This window comes from Triturus cristatus, chromosome 11 (genome assembly GCF_964204655.1).
Source record: "Triturus cristatus chromosome 11, aTriCri1.1, whole genome shotgun sequence".
NCBI lineage: Eukaryota > Metazoa > Chordata > Amphibia > Caudata > Salamandridae > Triturus > Triturus cristatus.
This window is the reverse complement of record NC_140594.1, coordinates 855,777,038-855,796,434: the sequence shown is the minus strand read 5'-3', so window position 1 is coordinate 855,796,434 and position 19,397 is coordinate 855,777,038. Positions and strand designations below refer to the sequence as shown.

The following is a 19,397-nucleotide window of genomic DNA, read 5'->3' as shown; positions in this document are numbered from 1 at the left end:
GGATATCAGCAAATCATAAACGAGCTCCGGAAACCTAGAAGTCTAGTGGGGGGGTTAGAATGGTCAGATGATCATGATTTGTCCAGCGAGTAAGTGGTTTCAGGAAAACACCTGTTGGCAACATTAATTTTAGATCAATGTGGCATCGGCCCAAAAGTCCTCGAGAAGGAGTGTTTGGCAAATCCTTGTGACACAAGTGTAGATACACAAGCTTAACCTGCTATAACAAAAAGGCCAAGCTGAAGACAATGGAAAGGTGGCGCTTGGAAATTCCAGCAAGGAAACGTGACCTAGAATTGCTCTATGCAGGGTACAAATAAAGGAGAGAAAAGAGGGCCCAAACACAGGAACAGTCGGTCAGTAACCCTATTATTGTTTCCAGAGGCTACTAAGCAAAGATTAGATTTAGAGTTGATTTTTCCCCTTCTTTTTAACCAGTTATAAGTAGTGCACTACAATTTATCACCAGTGGTTGACCTAATTAACCAGTGTAATATTATTTTTGTTTCGTTAGAAGTTAAACAAAACCCAGCCCAAGGGCACAATGTATAAAGAAAATATAAGCTATTTAGAAACATCAAAGTAAGTAAAGGTTAAATGATTAAAACTATTTTTGAGGTGGGATTCAAAGCAAGACTCAGTGGGGCTGATTACATTTTGCACAGTAGTGGGGTAATGGTAACCCCTAGACGTTTTTTCCACTAATGTGTGCCAGTGCTGTGCAATTATGAAAAAAAACCATGGAATGGGAAATTACTACGTGGGTCTGATTTTTCCTGTTGTAAAACCATACAGAAATTCCAATTACATGAGGTTTTAAAACATTTACCACCTACTCGGAGCAGGTGGTAAATGTATGCTGGATTTGGGTGGTGCGGTAGGGGGAGACTGAGGGTGAAGGGGTGTAGAGAAGGGAAGGGAACGTTTTTTTGTGGTAGGGGGTGTGGTAAAAAAATGGCAAGACTAGTGCAATGTTTTTTTGCTGGAATTAACAGCCAGAAGAAGGAGGTATGGTTCCCACACAATCAGAATAAACGGGTGTGGAAAAATTACCTACTCTGATTCAGAAGGAGCAACATTCGATGTGGTAATTTCCCTCCACCTGACTCATGCCACCAATATGTATGTCTAGTCTGGTGGGATAAAGTCCCATACCTCCAGTGCAGCGCTGACACTCTCCCAGGGTTGAGGGCACTAATCTGCCGCACGCATAACTCCATCTAAGCACACAATATGTATAAACATACATCAATAAGTCAGTAAAAAAGTGCAGCCCGTGGGCCCACTGACAACAAATGTCTTATTGTTATGAAAGACTTTGCAAGACATGGGATGGTTACTTCTTAAAGAGGAGAACGGCGCAGCTTATCCTCTATTTTTTCTTCTCCGAACCTCATTAAAACTGGGCCCGGGAATACTGCATCAGTATTCCAGGTCCTGAAATGGCTCATTCCACTGGTAACAGTAAGTTTAGGATATGGGACTCTCATAATGTTCAAACTAGGACGCTGAGTGTCCCCTTTGAATTGGGGAATATCCATGGAAATTTGTGACACAGCATTCGATTCCCACATAAATTTCCAATTAAGTTTTAATCATCAGAATTTCACAAGGTTTCAACTTGTCAAACTTTCAGGTAGGAAACACCAAGAATGTAGAATAGCAGGTCATTAAAATGTTTTTACTTTTACTTAACGCTATGGTTTGGATGGCAGTGTGTGAAAGTAAAAACTGCCCATTTGTTCTCCAACTCTGAATAGGGTGTGTGGACGAATGACCAAACCTCCAACGGATCTTACTCCATTGGGCCTTCGGAAGAGTATGTCAATTGACGGAAGCAGAGTTGTGGCCATCGCTAACAAACTTAAATTCCGCCCGGCTCCAAATGAGGCAGGCGAAACTTCAGTTTGGAAGAGAGTGTACTCCATCTCTATTGCGACAGAGTACCCTCCTCAGCAAGCTCTAAATCAGGCCCTTGGTCTGTAAACATTTTTGGGCAGGTCTTGTTGCAGGAATCAGAGGAGAGAGTAGGGGGGACAAATCTGGTTCCTTTGGAATTTCATCCAGGGCTAAGTACAATTCATCCTGTGTTTTTCTTATGACTTTGGCCAAAGCACAACTGGGGATGAATGATCATCTCTCAGACTGGATTGACAGCCTGATTGGCTTAAAGTAGAAGTGTATTTTAGCGGCTCTGCATTTTGCTTTATATGTATCATATCGCTCGAAGGTATTCTCATGAGCTTAGTTATTTCGACCCAAAGTGGATGGGAAGCATATAAATGTAGTGCTATATCCAGATGATCTCATACTATTATATCTCACCCAATTAGTGTCCCACCACCAGCTTTCTCACTTGGACAGCTATTGCAAAAGAAGCAAACTGGCATTTTGGAAGGAAAATGTAGATTGGTAGTGCCCACTTGACTGAAATAAGTTCAGGTGTAGATTAGGCACAGACCATCTTTTACATGTTGGATCCCATTAATGCCTTTGGGTAAAATAAGAGCAGTATTAGCTGGATGGCCCGAAGGAACATCGCATAGGACACTACCTACACAGAGGTCAATGGCGTGGTCCAGTTTATCTTTCTCTCCTTCATTAAGAGCAAACAGGCAAACATTTTTACAAATGCCCTATGAGGTGTACTTCATTAATCCTGGACAAATACTTCAATTTTGAGAGTTTAAAGAGCAAACGCTTAAAGAAGTGAGTGTCCATGCCACGCTTACTGAGGCTGAGCATCTAGAATTGGGTATGCACTCTTTAAATGTCACAAATGTTCTAGGTTTTAAAGTTTTGGGGTTGTTTTTTATCCAAAATAATTAGTCCTGCAATAGCTGCACTTTGCTATGAAATGTAAGGCTGATTGGGCACACTCTAAAACACTGATACTAAAAAAAGTTATTATCTAAATAAGATAATCATGTGTTCATTGACTCTCTCTTAAACTGATCATGTGAATGAGTTCTTGATAAAGTTAAGCTAAAAGAAATCTCAGATAATTTTGACTCTGAATGACCAAGTGTATATTAAATGAAAATCATCTTTTCTTTTTTGTAAAGTTAACATCTAAATGTGTGCCTTCAAGTTATTTGCTGAATGTTCCTGACCATGAAATCAGATGCCTCCTATTATTGATGAATGGAACTTATGCACAGAAGCTTTTTTCTTAAGACAGGCTTGAGAGTAAGCACTGATGAAGAATGATCCAGTTTAGCAAAGCTTTTCAATGATCTTTGTCATATTCTCTTAGTATGTCCCATATTTAGCATCTTTTATAGACGGTTTTTAGTATTTGGTTGAAATTAATTTGATCTTTTGTTTTGAAATAGCCAGTATTTTATTCCTTTCCATTAGATGGTTTGAGTTTTTCCATTTTGACTGTTCTACTCCAGTGCTTCTTGATGAAGTACTGCACTGGTTATAGATTTTATATGTGGTGTCCCTAACAGTCTCCCATACCCCCATGCTTTTCAACATCTATTTTTGTTTTTTATTAACTTTTAATACTTTAGATAAAATGAAGCATAGAAAAGTGTTCCAATTTCGAGTTACACGCATAGGTAGACGGAGACAATTTAGGCACTTGAGTGTACATTCGTAATTGCTATCCTTCTTAGCTGCCATTATGTGTTATCACAATCCCGGTATTGCACATGTGTTGAGGCTATCTGTGGCAGACTTATGTGTCCTGGGATGTGTCTGTATGTCTATAGTTTGGTTATGGGGCTAAGCCTACTCATGGTTCTTGTGGGAATTTTAGCATTCCGCTCAAGTGAGTGGGCGACGGTCCCTGTACCCTGTTGACGTTATCTGAACTGCTGGTTTGTATCCTGAACTGAAAAAACTGGGTGTTGAACTGGGGTACTCGTTCAACATCTATATGAAGCTTTACCGCAATCTCTTTGATGTTCCAGGGTTGGGGGCGGGGTGTCACATTTATATTGATTACACACAGCTGTTGCTTCTCTTGGGTAAGCTCTTGGATGTGTATTTAGGCACACTGTCCAGTCTGATGGAGAGGACTGAGGAATGGATTTTAGAAATTGGTTAGTACCTAACACTATTAGGTTCTTGTTGGTGGGCCCGAAATACTGTGTCAGTAAATAGGGTGAGTCCTTTAACTCCTGGACTGTTGGTGATTATAGAATTGACCTACTGGGCAATGTAAAAATCACTGGGATCCTGTTTGACAGCAGTATTAGTAGGGAATGCCACTCCAACTATCCTATTAAGACATTCTTTCTTCACATGTGGCTCATTTTATAATTTCAGCCCAATCTTCCAGAAGAGAGGAGAGCTTTGATAGCCCAAACCACAATATGTAGCCCAAGCCACAACAGGTTCTAAACTCATTTATTGTGGCTCTCTCTTTGTTGGCACTGCCAGAAAACTGTTGGGCCATGTGCAGAAAATTCAAAATCTTGCAACACAGGCTGTACAGGTCTAACCCTATAAGAATATATCTGCCCAGGGCTAAACAAGCTTGTCAGTACAAATCAAAATGTTTGCATGCACTGTAATCCATAGGTTACTCTCGCATACATAAATAAAATACTGAAAAGCTGAACTGAGAATCTATAAACCATGCAAGGCTTTTAGATCATTTGAGAAAAATCAACTGGAGTTTTCAATCGTTAAAAGGATTACTTCTGATTGAGACTTCTAACTGCAGATTACTCACATTTTGAATATTCCCCAAGCATCAGACTGGATCTGGGAACTTTGAGCAGTCCCTATACATGCCAGAAGGTGGTGCCATGCAGCACAGACCTGATGCTTTTCCACTCTGGAAATGTCATGCAGGACCTATATAGGTGCTACACCCACACATTGAAATCAGTTCCTTTTTTTACCACCAGATGCAGATCTGGAGCTATCTCTTATCTTGTTGAGACACCTTTTCACCTAAAATGTATAGTGTGCAAGCAAAATGTTACCTCTCATGACAACAGGATTCACACCTTGTAAGGACTGTCACTAACAAATGTCTGTGACAGATCCTCATCAGGTTTGCCTGTTGTGGCTGGGGTTAAGCCACAACACTGTGACTGCATGTCAAGGAACCCGAAGGCCACATGAGACCCCAAGGTGAAACTGTTGCCAAGTATTAGAAGACTTTTTGACAAGACCGGTCCACGTTGAAGGGTCAGTCCTGGCTCAGAGGTCACAGGTGCTGTTTCCAAGTTGGTCATCGTCGCACTCCTAGCGTTTGGGTAAGTTGAAGAAAAAAAAATCCAAGTGGGACTCAGCCCCTTCCTGACACTCACATAACCCTGGGAAGGCACAAAGGCATTACCATGCCCCTTGATCTTGCTCCTGAAGCCGATCCACCTATGCCACAACCAGAGTTTCAGGGGCCGGCTGTGACTCCAAGGCATATTGACATGTTCAGCAAGGTAGATTTCTCCACTGCTTTGGATCCTTGCCAAATATCTCTGCTACACCTTTAGGCCCCAAGGAGCCAAGAGGCCCTTCATCTGGGGTACTGCCAGCTGATGCACCTTCAGTGCCAGTTAAACTCTCCACATCCACCACTGCCCCTTCTCCGGCTCCCTTTTCAACTCTGTCTCCTGCACCGCGATACCAACGCTGACTCCATCGAAGCTGAAGAAGAAGTCCCCGTTGTGCTCTCTGACTCTGAGTCGGTGCCGCTACAACCCCAACTCAAGCCACGCTTGGCTTCCATCAAAGTGCTACCTCCCCCACTGAATTTGCCACCCTTACAAGAAAGCACACATACTTTGCCTTTATAATTTTGGCATGGATTCTGACAATGATTATGATGCAGGTGAGGAAATAGGGAAACCATACCTTATGGAAAATTGTATGATGGCCTTCAAGAAGCCTGTGTCCTTGACACTTCCTCTGATTTGGGGCTCCTCTCACCTTCTATTGCTTCCAGTGAGAAGGGAGCTCCTTACACAATGGTCATGCATAGGGCGTCAAAGTTCTTGACCACCAGCTCCCCACTTAAGATTTAAAGCCAGGGCAGACATGCACTCAGTGCCTCCAGCCCTGGGCCAAACCCTGATCTGCCCTTGTCAATCTCCAGATTGCGAGTCACCACTGCCCTGCCCTGCGCAACCCTGCATTTCTGTCTCATCATCAATCCCCTGAAAGCTTGGTGGTGCAAGCGTCTTCAAGTCAAACAAACCTGAATACCTTCCTGATTACTCCTCTTGATAGGCAATCTAAATGTTTGGAGACTTTTGGGAAGAAGGTATTTTCTTCCAACAGCTTGGCCCTCAAGTCCGTGAATGCCAGCTGCCTCTTTGGCCGCTGTTCCCAAGCTCTTTGAGATTCAGTGGCTCTAGACCTCCTAGTTGTCTCGGATGATCTACGGCCTGTCATGAACCAATCCATCCAGGATGGTCTTGATGCAGACAAGTTCACCATTTTTTGTGGCTTGGACACCAGCAATTCCATTGGGAGGAACATTGCCACCTGCATTGTTATCTGCTGCCACGCCTGGCTGCGGTCCACTGCTTGTTAAGACTATGTACAATCATCCCTTATATATAAACTTTGATGGGACTTGCCTGTTTGGGGACAAAACACATTCCGCTCTGGAGTGGTTCAACGAGAGCAGGGCCACAGCAAACAAAGGTACCACATACGGTCAGTCAATTCGGCCCGCAAGGTGCACAGCAATTTCACGGCTGTGGTGCCCACTGCCCCCGCGGTCAGTTTCAGAGGGTCACTCAGTCCACTGCCTTCATCCCACAGCCCACCAGCTAAACCCGCTTAGCATGCACAGCCACCCCATTAGAGGCAAGATCAGACTATTCTTGCTTTTTTGGCAGACAGTCACATCAGACAAGTGGGTCCTGCAGATAAGAGGTATACCTTGCGCTTCATTGTCACTCCGCCGCACCTTCCACCATCCTGAGAGCGTTGGATGGAGGACCATCTGTCTATCTTATCGAGAAGGTGCCTACACCAGAAGTAGGTTGTTGTTGTTATTACTGCTACTTTCTGGTGCCAAAGAAGGACATAAATCTTTGTCCTAATTTAGAACAGCTCCCTCTCATTTCCTTCCTCCAGAGGGGGAGGCCAGATAGTCGGGCAACTATGCTGGCCTGTGGCGGTAAGGTCATGATTGGTAAGCATAGTATTCGGCCCTTAGCGGCCAGCACCAGGTAACTCCAGGGGCAGTGACAGCCGGTAGGTAAGCTGTCGGCGTGCGGGGGCCGGGGATGTCACTCTTTCCAGTAGGCCTGTGGCCACCGTTGCACGCGCATGCGCATCAGGGCACAAGTATGCAGAATTGCCGCCCCGTTATGGAGTTTAAGGCTCAGGGAGTGCGGGGGCCCGGGGGAAAGTATCCGTCCGACAAGCTGTACCCCCTACGCAAGCTTACTCCGGTGGAGGATTTGTAGTTTACCGGGAGAGAAGAAAACACTTTGTCTTTTCTCACACTGTCCAACCACTCTTCATTGGACCGAGCCGGCTCTGCCACCCAGTTCAAATACTCAATTTCAATATCATTCTGCTCACGCTCTAAAGGCAGTCGGGAAAGACAATCAGCAGATTTGTTTCTTGAACCAGGTATATATTGCACTAAAAAATTATATTCTTGAAGTTCTTCACTCCAGCGTTTAAGTCTGGGAGTGATTTGCTCGTTGTGATGACAAGAGAAAACTTGAACTAGGGGGTGATGGTCAGATCTGACAAGGATAGGAATACCCCAAAGATAACATTTAAAATGCCGCACAGGCCAAAACACACTTAAAACCTCTCTTTCAATACAAGAGTAATTTACTTCAGCATCTCTGAGCGCCCTGGACTCAAAGGCAACCACTCGCTCTTCCCCCTCCAGCACCTGAGAAAGCACAGCTCCCAATCCCTTGAGACTGGTGTCAGTGGTTATAATAGTTTTCCGGTTGACATCAAAATGCCCCAAGGTTGGCATTCTCCCAATTTCACATTTAATGCTGTCAAAAGCTTTCTGACATTCAACAGACCACTCGAAATGCACTCCTTTCTCGAGTAGAGCTCTGATTGGTTCAACCACGCTCGCAAAACTTGATAAAAACTTAGAGTAAAACACAGCGAGTCCCAAAAATTACCTCACTTGTTCCTTATCTACGGGAGTGGGAGCCTTCACAATACTGTCCAAGATATGTAACTGATCTCAAGCCAATGTGACACTTTTGTTTCTTCACAGTGAGCCCCTTTTCTTTCAACCTTTTTAGCACATCAACCAGGGTCGCACCATGTTCCACCTCATTCTTTCCATAAATCAGGATATCATCCTGAAAGAACAGCACGTTATGCATATCACCAAGGACCACCTTCATAACCCTCTGAAAACAGGCCACAGCTGATGCTAACCCAAAGGGCATTCTCAGAAAATGGTATGCCCCCAGAGGTGTTACGCAGGACATGAGATGTCTTGAGTCCTTGTGCAGAACAATCTGGTGGTATGCGGATGAGAGATCCAACACACTAAAGATCTGGGCTCCCTTAAGCATGCTAATTGACTCTGAGATGTTGGGGAGGGGCTGCCGATCAACCCAAATCCACTCATTTAAACCCCACAGGTCCACACACATTCTGATACTGGCACCACCATCCTTGGGGGCCAAAACAATGGGCGCCAACCATTCCGAAGCTTTCTATTTCCTCAATGACCCCCAAATCTAGCAATCTTTTGAGCTCTACCTTCAAAGGCTCCATCATCATGTTGGGTACTCTTCTCACCTTATGTACACAAGGTACAGCCTTATCTTTTAGAATGATGCGATGCTCATAACCTTTGAGACAACCTAAGGCATCAGTGTAAAAATTTCAGGGAATTTGTCAAAATATTCATCTCCTTGACTTTCACAACCAACTAACATGACTTGATCTCTGGGATCTTTTGCACTCGGATTAAGTATAATACCTAAATCATGCTGGTAAAAATAAGGTGTCTCCATCCTAGCAAGTTATCACCCCTTTCCGCTACATAGACTTTTCCAACCGTATGCCTCCCCCTAAATTGGATTTCAGCTTCAACATATCCAAGAACATTAATTCTCGCACCCCCACAACTGACTGGACTAATATCAGGAGGCATAAGTGTTACATTGTTCAACCCCACACTTTCATCCCATTGTTTGTTACCAATCATGGTGAAAGGTGAACCTGAATCAGCTAACACCACAAAGTCATGTCCGTCCACAACAATATTACGTTCTGGCATCACTATGTTTCCCGCATCAACACTACCATCACTATCTTTGACATTGAAGAGACTGGTGCGCACAGTTTCAGGCATATTTTCAGAGGTGCGGGTTTTCCCGGAGGAAATACAGACTTGAGCATAATGCCCCGTGATACCACACTTCTTGCACACTGACCCTCTGGCATAACAGTTGGGATAGTTGGAAAGATTCGAGAAACTCCCACACCTATAACACCTCAATTTTTGGGAATCACTGACATTCTTATCATTAATATTACAATCAGTACTAGGTTGACGTGCATCTGGCTCTGCTCTCGATGAAAAATCCTTGCCAGAACCACGTATATTACATGCATCCTTCTCTGCAACTTTACTCCTATCATTAGAAGAAACTTTAGCAACATTATCACAAGATACTGAACAGTCCAAATCTAATAAAGCATGCACATCTCCTTGACCATCTTTCTTTTCTTCTCGGCACTTCCTTATTTCTTTGACCCACGTAGAAGTATTTTCCATCCCTTCTACAATAGCAACGGCTTCTGATAAAGTTGGGTTTTTAGATAATAGTTTCTCTTATACACGAGTACTGTTGGTGCATCTCACCAACTGATCCCTAACTAAGGAATCAGACAACTCACCAAACTCACAGGTTCGCGCCAAAGTTTTTAAAGAAAGGAACAAAGAACAGGAGTACACCCGTTTTCCCAGCAGAGACCGGGCAATAGTTATACCAAAACAACAACGTCTCAGCTGGATATCATTTTTAGAAAGGCCAAATATTTTAGTGATATAAATCACAAAGGGAGGGGGGAAAAAAAGGGAAGGGAGACCAAAGGAACATAGAAAAGAATTGTATATTGTAGGTAGTTTTTACAGCACTACAGTACAATAAAAGTACAAATGACCAAAAACACACATAAGTGAGCACTGGGCGTGCTAGTGATAGTGAATGGCGCAGTGACACAATGAGTGAAAAACAGCGTGAACGGCGCAAATTAAGATAATAACAATGTGATCGAAAGGAATAATTATATACAATCTGCTATGGATACATTTTTTTCTCAATGACCACAAATAAGCCAAAAAGTTCTTTGCTGGGTTTTGTCGACGGCGTTTCAGCCTGGTTGGTTTCAGGCCATCATCAGGACAATGGTCATAGCATTCGAAGAAATTGCAAATGGCGCAAAGACTATTTTAGGGAGGCAGCTATTTTATCAGACAAGCTGATCTCGAGAGGGTATCCAAAACGCATTGTCTCCCGTGCCCAAAAACGAGCTTGGTATTGCCATAGAGAGATTCTTCTTGCACCCACTATGAAAAAAACTAATTTACGCATTCCCTTTGTCTCTACCTACAGCCCTTCTAGCAATTTGATCAATAAAATGATTAAAAGAAATTGGACAATTCTTCGAACTCATGCGCAATTCAAAGAGCCACCACTTTTTTCATACAAAAGGGGCTCTAACTTGTCTGACAAATTGGTTCACGCCATTACATGGCCCAATAAAGAAAAGTCTCAATCTTTGACCACTCTCTGGGGCCTCCCCCCGGTCGTGGGTCACTACAAATGCCAAACTTGTGCGGCCTGTGCTTTCACCTGTAACACCAAGGAGTTTGTTACACCAGATCAAACATACCCATTAAAAACCTTTTCAAATTGTCGCACAAGCAATGTCATTTATGCCATCAAGTGTCCATGCAATCTTCTATACATCGGACAGACAACCCAGATGGTGAAACAACGGATTTTTCAACATCAAAGCCGCATAAGATGCAATGTTGAAACTGCACCTCTTGTTGCGCATTACAAGGACAAAAATCATTCTGAAACCGATTTGATTTGGCAAGTAATCGATCGCCCAGTACTCCCACCAAGAGGGGGTAATCTTCAACTTCTGTTGAACAAATGCGAATGTCGTTGGATCACACGCTGCGACTCAGTTAATTGTGGGTTGAACACTCTGGATGAATGGAATACGGTTACCAACACAGGGTAATCTCGTTTTTCCCACCATCGCCTTGGAATGCTTCATAGACTGTTTTATAATGAATGCTTGCTCAACTTGTGCTTCCTGACCTTTCTCGTCCCCCCTTCCCCTCCTCTTCCCCCCCCCCTTTTTTCCCCTCCCTTCCCCCCCCCCTTCCGCTTCCTTGCCTACCTAATGGACATACTTGCTCTATGGCCCTTACACCTCGAGTTATTGATGTAAGCCTTTTTCCCTATGTACAAGTCTGTCCACCGCAATTTCTAATTACAATTTTCCTTTTCCATAAGTGTATACAGTATTTACACAATTGTATGTTTTATCGTCTTCATATCTTAAGTTTTACATTATATGTCAATTGTCTTATATATATAATAACTGTTTTTTGAGTTAATTATCAACCCCTAAAACGCTATGGCTAACCATTTTATGTCCTTGTCGTATATCGTCTCATTTTTTGCAATTATTGTTCTGTGTTGTCATATGTAATCTCCTTGTTTCCTCCTCTACCCACTCCCCACCCCCTCTTCCCCTTCTCTTTCTTCCCCCCTTCCCTTTCCCGACCCCGCCTCGCCCCTCACCCTCCCATCCTTCCCTCCCCCAATTTGTCTCCTGCCCCTTTTAATTTTGTTACTTTCAATGTAATTCCTATGTTCAAAGTATTTATTACTAATGTTAATTATGTATATTAATTTAATTTAATTTAATACAACTCACGTGTGTACAGTATCTATTGTTAATACTACATATGTATATTCTGGCTACTGACACCAGTCTCGAACCGTTCATTCCTTAAATATGCTTGGGCTCCTTCTTCCCGCTTTCTTCCCTCCCTTGCATCTCAATCATTCCCCCGGGGCACCTTCCAACCACTCCTATTTCCCACTCCAGTTGTTTTCTTGGCCTGACCCGGTCACGTGACTTAGCCCTTTCCTGATGAATGGCGTCTTCACACACACGCCGCTACCGGTACAGACGCTTCACTCGTCCTGGCGCCCCTTCACGGTGGGATTTACTTCCCGTCCCTTGGATTCCCAATTCTTGGATTCCTCTTCCACGAATAATTCACGAGGTAAGACTATAATACCGTAGGACGGAATTTTGCCTATTCCGCTCCTTCTCTTCCCTCCTACCCTAATTCCCTCTTTTTCCTTGGACAGATCTGATCCTTTCCCTTCGAGCCCTGGACCTTTATTGCTCCTGGCTACTTTCCAAACTCCGGATGTTGTTCCTTAAGTGCATGAACGACTGGTAAATACGATTTCTTTTCCCCTTTTGGCCACATCCGTCAGTCAGTCTTAGGGCCACTCACTAACCGCGTCTTTCCCTCTTCCCCCTCTCACTGTCTTTTTAGATCAGACGCTGATTTATGTCCGTTTTCACCAATCTCAAAGGATTCCTTGTACTTTAGATGTACTACGCCCAGGTATTTCTTTTACTTTTGGGGTCACCTTTTTCACTTTGGCACTCTATTCAAGAATTATTTAAACCCCACTTCCTCTTTGCCCTTACAGCACACATTAAAACTATGACCATTGTCCTGATGATGGCCTGAAACCAACCAGGCTGAAACGCCGTCGACAAAACCCAGCAAAGAACTTTTTGGCTTATTTGTGGTCATTGAGAAACAAATGTATCCATAGCAGATTGTATATAATTATTCCTTTCGATCACATTGTTATTATCTTAATTTGCGCTGTTCACGCTGTTTTTCACTCATTGTGTCACTGCGCCGTTCACTATCACTATCACGCCCAGTGCTCACTTATGTGTGTTTTTGGTCATTTGTACTTTTATTGTACTGTAGTGCTGTAAAAACTACCTACAATATACAATTCTTTTCTATGTTCCTTTGGTCTCCCTTCCCTTTTTTTCCCCCCTCCCTTTGTGATTTATATCACTAAAATATTTGGCCTTTCTAAAAATGATATCCAGCTGAGACGTTGTTGTTTTGGTATAAAGTTTTTAAAGAGGCAACATAACTTCCCACCCCTTCAACAGGACCTTGAACTCTGGTGAAAAATCTATGTCGTTGAAGGACTTTATTGATACGGGGACCAAAATATCTCTCCAACATAGTCATTGACATCTCATAGACATCTGCTGGTTCTCCGTCACCATTGCCGACTGGAATTAAATCCATACTGTCATACATATTTCTCTCTTCTACACCCAAATTGTGCAGAAGTATGGCTTGTTTCCTAAAGGCAGAAAACTTTTCTCCACCAATTGCCACTATGTAAGAATCAAAGAGATTCCTCCATCTCTTCCATGGAAGAACAAGATCCCCTTTTTCTGATAAAAACGCAGAAGGTTGAGATATACTTGTCGAAGTTGCCATGGCGATATGTGTAAAGTACTTTATTTGCAATGAAGTCAAATGATATGCTTAAAGTCACTTAGAAATGTAACTTCTTGCTAAGTATAACTGCAAGTAACAGCTTAGTCAGTAGTGTGTATAGTCCCAATTCAAAAAAATAACAGTGGAATGCCGGTATCCAATGCTTCCCACAAACAACAGTAGAGTCTCCTGTCACAGTGTGAACAAAAGTAAGGCAAAGTTACAAAATCTGGGCGATCAAAAACATAAAGTTAAAAGTAAATATGAAGGAATGTCACTGCCAGCTCTCACCGTAACATAGATAAAGAATAGTTGAGACAAAACAAGGAAAGCTTCATGTATTTTTGGAAGTAAAATCGTTGTGACGAGGTAATGTGGGCTCTGTAACGGAAGATAACACTTCCAAGATGGCCGCACGTCGCGTAGTTACAACGTGATCACGTACACGTTGGAGTGTGGTGTGCATTTCAGGTTCAGAGAGGAGAGGCATTGAATCAAGTAGCTCGCGGTGTGAACTGCGAGCGTTGAAATGCACTCTTTGAAAAGAGCTTGCGGTGCGGCCGCCAAGTGTTGAAATGCACTCTTTGAAGAGAGCTTGCGGCGCGGCCGTTGGCAAGGTAAGCCTCACGCCTGTGTAGCAAATCCAAAAGCGGTAAAAACTCACCGTTTTGTTGAAATATAGCTTGAAATGCAGTCATCCACTCGGACAATCCAGTCCAACTCTCTAGAAGTCGAGAAGTGAGCCGTGCGGGAAAACTGTACAGCTTCCAAAACAGGGTGAACGAGCAGGCAGTCAGGCAGGGGAATCTGTGCTAATATTGCCTGTCCCCAATCAGGCAGTATTATAATTTCATGACCCCAGTCAATGTTGATGACGAGGTTCATTCCAGTAGTAGAAACACCGATTTAACAGCAGGCCACCCAGAGACAGAATCAGTGGTTCATGACATTCCCATGCATCACTACTTTCCATGACATAGGCAGGGTTCCATAAATCTCAGATTACAACTCAAGGCTTGTTTGAGAGATCTGAAGAGTGAAAGAGGTTTGAGACGATGGAAGGTGGGGTAGAGAAGGGAAGTCTAGAAAGGTCTATTTTGGAGATCTTAGAAGTAGAATGTGTTTTGGGAATATGCAGATAAAGGAACAGCTCTAGGGAGCAAGTGGTCTTTACTCGCGATGCTTGCAAGTACCCAGCTCGCTCAACCATCACAAGGAAAGCTGAAAAATGTTTCGCCACAAGTCTGTGTTAATCATAAACACTCTTTTCCAATCATTGTGGAAATATCAGCCCTCCTGATGAATTATGTCAAATGCAATAATTTGAGCGTGAATTATGTTGCAGATTTACTAAAATACACTACACATTATAAATCACATTAATACATATATGTGAGTAATTGATGCCCTAAGAACCTAAAATAAATTAAAACTTTATATGTTATGCATGTACAATTTATACTAAAGGAAGCACTCACTTATAAATGACAAATGTGTACTTAAATACATGAATATATGAAATGGAATGGAAACATAAGAAGAAAATGAAAGCACAAGTTAGGCCAATGTACCAACCGTTTAGAGCTTACACAGGAAGCAGTTTGGGAGATGGAGGACGGAGTAAACCTTCTCACATATATAAATATACTTAATTCCATTTCATTTGTTGTTTTTGTACATCCCTCAAAGCAGCTAGACACCACATTGTATGTTTCTTTTTTCTAGTGGAGTATGCATGTGGACGGGATAAGTTTTCAAGACCGAAAAACATAACACGACTCATTGGTGGTAAACAAGGGAAGAAAGGAGATAGTCCCTGGCAGGTGAGAAACTGGTCTGTAGAAAGTCTCTCACTGGGAAGGTAAGAATACACATGAGCACATTCCTCATGGTAGGGAATGAGGCAAAGGAAGTTCATAAATGGAGCAGTGCTTGAAAGGCACGAGATACCTGTGACAGGCGATGGACACTAAAAACAGACTTTTAGGAGGGAAGAATTCTGAGGTGATGGATGACCAATAGGATTCTGCGCTAGGACGATGAGCATGCAATTATGTCAGGTGTAGAATCAGCTTTGATCACATACCCTGGCCAGCCAGCCCCTCTGCTGGGCCATGAGTCCATGGGAGTCGTACCCTCAGTTGTGGTGATGAGCTCTGTGACATGGCATGTGTCAGGGGTTTCAAAAAGACAACATCCTGTATTGCATGAGACAAACCAAAAATGGAGGGACGCCTTTCCAAGTACAGGGTCCTACATTATACCAATCCCTGTGTGCAGGTGTGCTCCAGTCTAGCCTTGCTTTCCTTACTCTATTTCTCTCTACAGTTACATCTCTTGCTGTGGACAAACCCTGGGGGCATATTTACAAGGGGTTAACGCCACCAGAAGTTACTTTTTCGACGTTCTGGTGGCGTTAACTCCTTTGTCTTATTTACAAGGTGGTGTTAAGTCACTTAACGTGGCTTAATACCGCCTTGTAAATAAGGCCCCTATTCACGCAGCACTTCTCATGAACGGTCGTGCAATGGGTGTTGCAGTGGGAGTTGCACCGCAATACCCATTACTTTTTGACGTTGCCCCATATTTACAAGGTTTGAGGCAGCACCATAAATATTACCAAGGAATATCTAATCTTAAGCAGGCAATACGAGGAGAAATGTTTTATTTCTCCTCGTATTTTGCTCTTTCCATGTGTGCTGCATTCCACACAGAAAGAGCAAATCGCCTGTAAAGATTGTTTATGTGCAGGAAGGAACACCTTCCTGCACATAAACAATCGCCCCTGCAGTGCAGGTACCCTGGCAAAATGGCACAAGGGGGCCTGCGCTGGTGCCAGGCAGCTTTTTCAGCACCAATGCTAGGGGAAGCGCAGGGGTGCGCCGCATTCTTGTAAATACAGCGCATCACTGCGTTTTGAAACTGGTGGAGAGCGATGTTACCAATTTTGCCGTAACACCGCACTCCGCCAGTTTCTAATAAATGTACTTCCCTGTTCCTTATCCGACACAGCTTTTTATGATCGCCCCCTCCCCCATTGAGGTTTCAGAACCGAAGATTCTATGGCATAACATGAACCATCTAGCCTGCTCTTTGAGTAAATAAGAGATTTTGAATTGGTTTGCCCGTGATATTTCCAGTCTGTATGAAGCAGTCCCTAAAGTGACTCTCTCTGAGGGGTAAAGCGTACATCTTGTCAGGAGAGGTTACTGCCTGAAAGGTGTTGCCAGCAGCCTCCGATGTTGTGGGAGAAACCAGCATCTGAAAGTTAAAACCCTAAAATGAAATGGTCAAGAGAAATATTAGACTGAAACGCAACGAAATCCAGAAAGGCCAAACAGGAATGGAAATCAAAAGAAAGTGTGGTGATAGTGCTTAAGTGTTTGAGGACTGTGCTGATGGAACGCAGCCAGGAGAACATCTTTGAGAGAGAGGAAGAGAATCTCTGTAAATCATCTTATTCTCTTTTCCTCTCTGAAGTGGCATAGGGAATCCCTCATTTAACCCCTTCGCCGCGGCAGGAATTCCGCCGCGACGCTGGGGGGGGGTTTGGGGGCAGCGCGGTGGCGCTGTGCTCGTGACGGAACCACTCCGTCACGAGCCACGGTTGAGCTGTGCTCATGACGGAGTGGTTCCGTCACGTCTCCGCCCACTGCGCTAATCACCCGCACAGGCGGGGAATTAGCGCCGCGTGGGCGGAGCGGCCGCCAACGGCCGTAGCATGACGGAACCACTCCGTCATGAGCACAGCGCAACCGTGGCTCATGACGGAGTGGTTCCGTCATGAGCGGGGAAGGGGTTCAGCAGTTTATGCGGGGGGATGATTGTGGGCCCCAGGGACTCGTGAATTGGGACATCAATTAGTTGTTTCTGGGAATTTTTCTGTCTGCAGATTTGCAGACAAAATATCTCATAAATGATACTGTTAGACAATATCATGAGAGAGGGGTGTGGGAAGTGCACTGACAGGGAACATGTAAACACAAAAGAGAAATGTTGAACATAAAGAAACCACAGACAGAGGGATAAATATAAAAAGAGAGCAGGAGAAAGAAAAGAACAAAATATTTAGAATGAGAGAAAAAAGATGGCGAGATTGCAATAGGAAAAAGAACGGGAGGAGAAAAGGGTGAAAAGAAAAATATGAAAAAATGATGAAAAGGTGTAAAGAAGGATGAAAGGATGAAGTAAGGGTGAAAATAAATTGATGGGAAGGTGAAAGAGTGAAAGGATCAATTGGTTAAAGGGTGAATGAATAGAAGGATAAATAATGAACACATGAGAAGAGTGAAAGGATGGATAGATGATAGGATGTAAGAACAGATGGATGCAATTAATATAATGACTGGTGGATTTGTGAAAGAATGACTGTATATATGAACGGTCAAAAGGATGAATGGATGGATGGAAAGGTGAAGGGATTTACAGATGAAGGGCTGACGAGATATAAGGGGATGAATAGATGGAAGGAGGGTGAAAGGGTGAAGGCCTTCTTGGTGTGTGATTAGATGTCTTGTTCAAGTGGGGGGGCATTTTAATTATCTGGCTACTCCCTTGCCTCTCTGTTCTCTCTTTTGTAGGTCACTGCCTCTGTTTGAGTGTTTCCACCCTCTAAGAACCTTAGTTAAGCCCTTTTTCACCTTTTTGGCGTCTTATAAATTTTGTCTCATATGCACAATAACATTTTACTATCTCTCCGTTGCCTCTTTCTGTTTCAGGCCCTTTTGCTGTTTGAGAAGAAGATGAGGTGTGGGGGAGTCCTCATTAACCCATCCTGGGTGCTCACTGCGGCCCACTGCGTAGAGGATCGTGGGAGGTACATGGTGAGACTGGGTATGGAAAAGACCAGGATGACTTTATATCCTCTTCCATGGCACCATCTTCATCCCTATGCACGTTTAAGGGCTCAATTTTATTTACTGCACTCTTTTACCTGTCTATATCAAGTCTTCCTTTTCAGGCTTACTAGTTACTCCTGCGGCTCATATACTGTTGATGTGCTACTGTCCATTGTCTAACAACAAGAAAAAGGTCCATCTTGTGTCACATATATGTATTATTACTTTCAATCTTTTCCCATATGCACCATATTCATCAATGCTCTTGCGTATTCCCAATCATACGATGAGGCCTGTTGATTGCAAAGATATCTATCCTTTTATTAAAAATACTATTTTTGTTCTCAAATAAAATATCATAAAAACAATCTCAACAATTCATTATATAAAAATATCATTAAAAAAGGGGTTTGTAAACCAACATTACATATAAACAGATCACTAATATTTCCTTACTGTATTACCTCAATATGGTCCTTTATCCCAGTTTCACTGCATTTTTTAGGTAGAACATCATTATTTTCATACATATACTCAGAAAGATATTCTCCTACCAAAGCAACGCATATAGATCTCCCCCTGAAGAATTACATAAACACAATTTTCAATTATCAAAAAATTCCTAAAAAAACTATTTATCAAGTTGTTGACGCGGCGTTTCAGGGGATCACATTTGGTCAGCTCCACCTTCTTCAGGACAAACTATAAACACAATGATGTACTCTATAGGAATAAAAACAAATAAAAACATATTGCAACCATGAGAACTAATTAAGGTCCGTTATGATTACAAAAACAGGCTCAACTTCATTCACCCTAATTTCTAAAAACCCATTTCAAGACATTCATAAGTTTTTTATTTTTCAACACTTATATCACTCCTTTTTTACCCCCTTCTATTGTGTCTTGTCTACACTGACATCTGAATAAATGGATACATTAAAATATCCCAAGAGTGGGTATGCATGTTATCACCCCTGCATACCTTATGTGTTATCCAAACCTTTAATTTTTAAGAGCAAAATGTCTTGCTAAAGTTTTTTTAAGTGGCCCCA

General features: G+C 42.9%; 1 protein-coding gene across 2 annotated transcripts in view; it reads left to right on the top strand.

Moving 5' to 3' along the window:
* The window catches only part of PROC (protein C, inactivator of coagulation factors Va and VIIIa), a 106,344-nt gene that overhangs the window by 64,553 nt on the left and 22,394 nt on the right, over positions 1-19,397 (top strand). For both annotated transcript variants that reach the window (XM_085634671.1, XM_085634672.1), the window contains exons 7-8: positions 15,230-15,327; positions 18,223-18,337. In XM_085634671.1, coding sequence (XP_085490797.1) covers positions 15,230-15,327; positions 18,223-18,337 — 213 coding nt within the window. The remainder of the gene's footprint in view (positions 1-15,229; positions 15,328-18,222; positions 18,338-19,397) is intronic.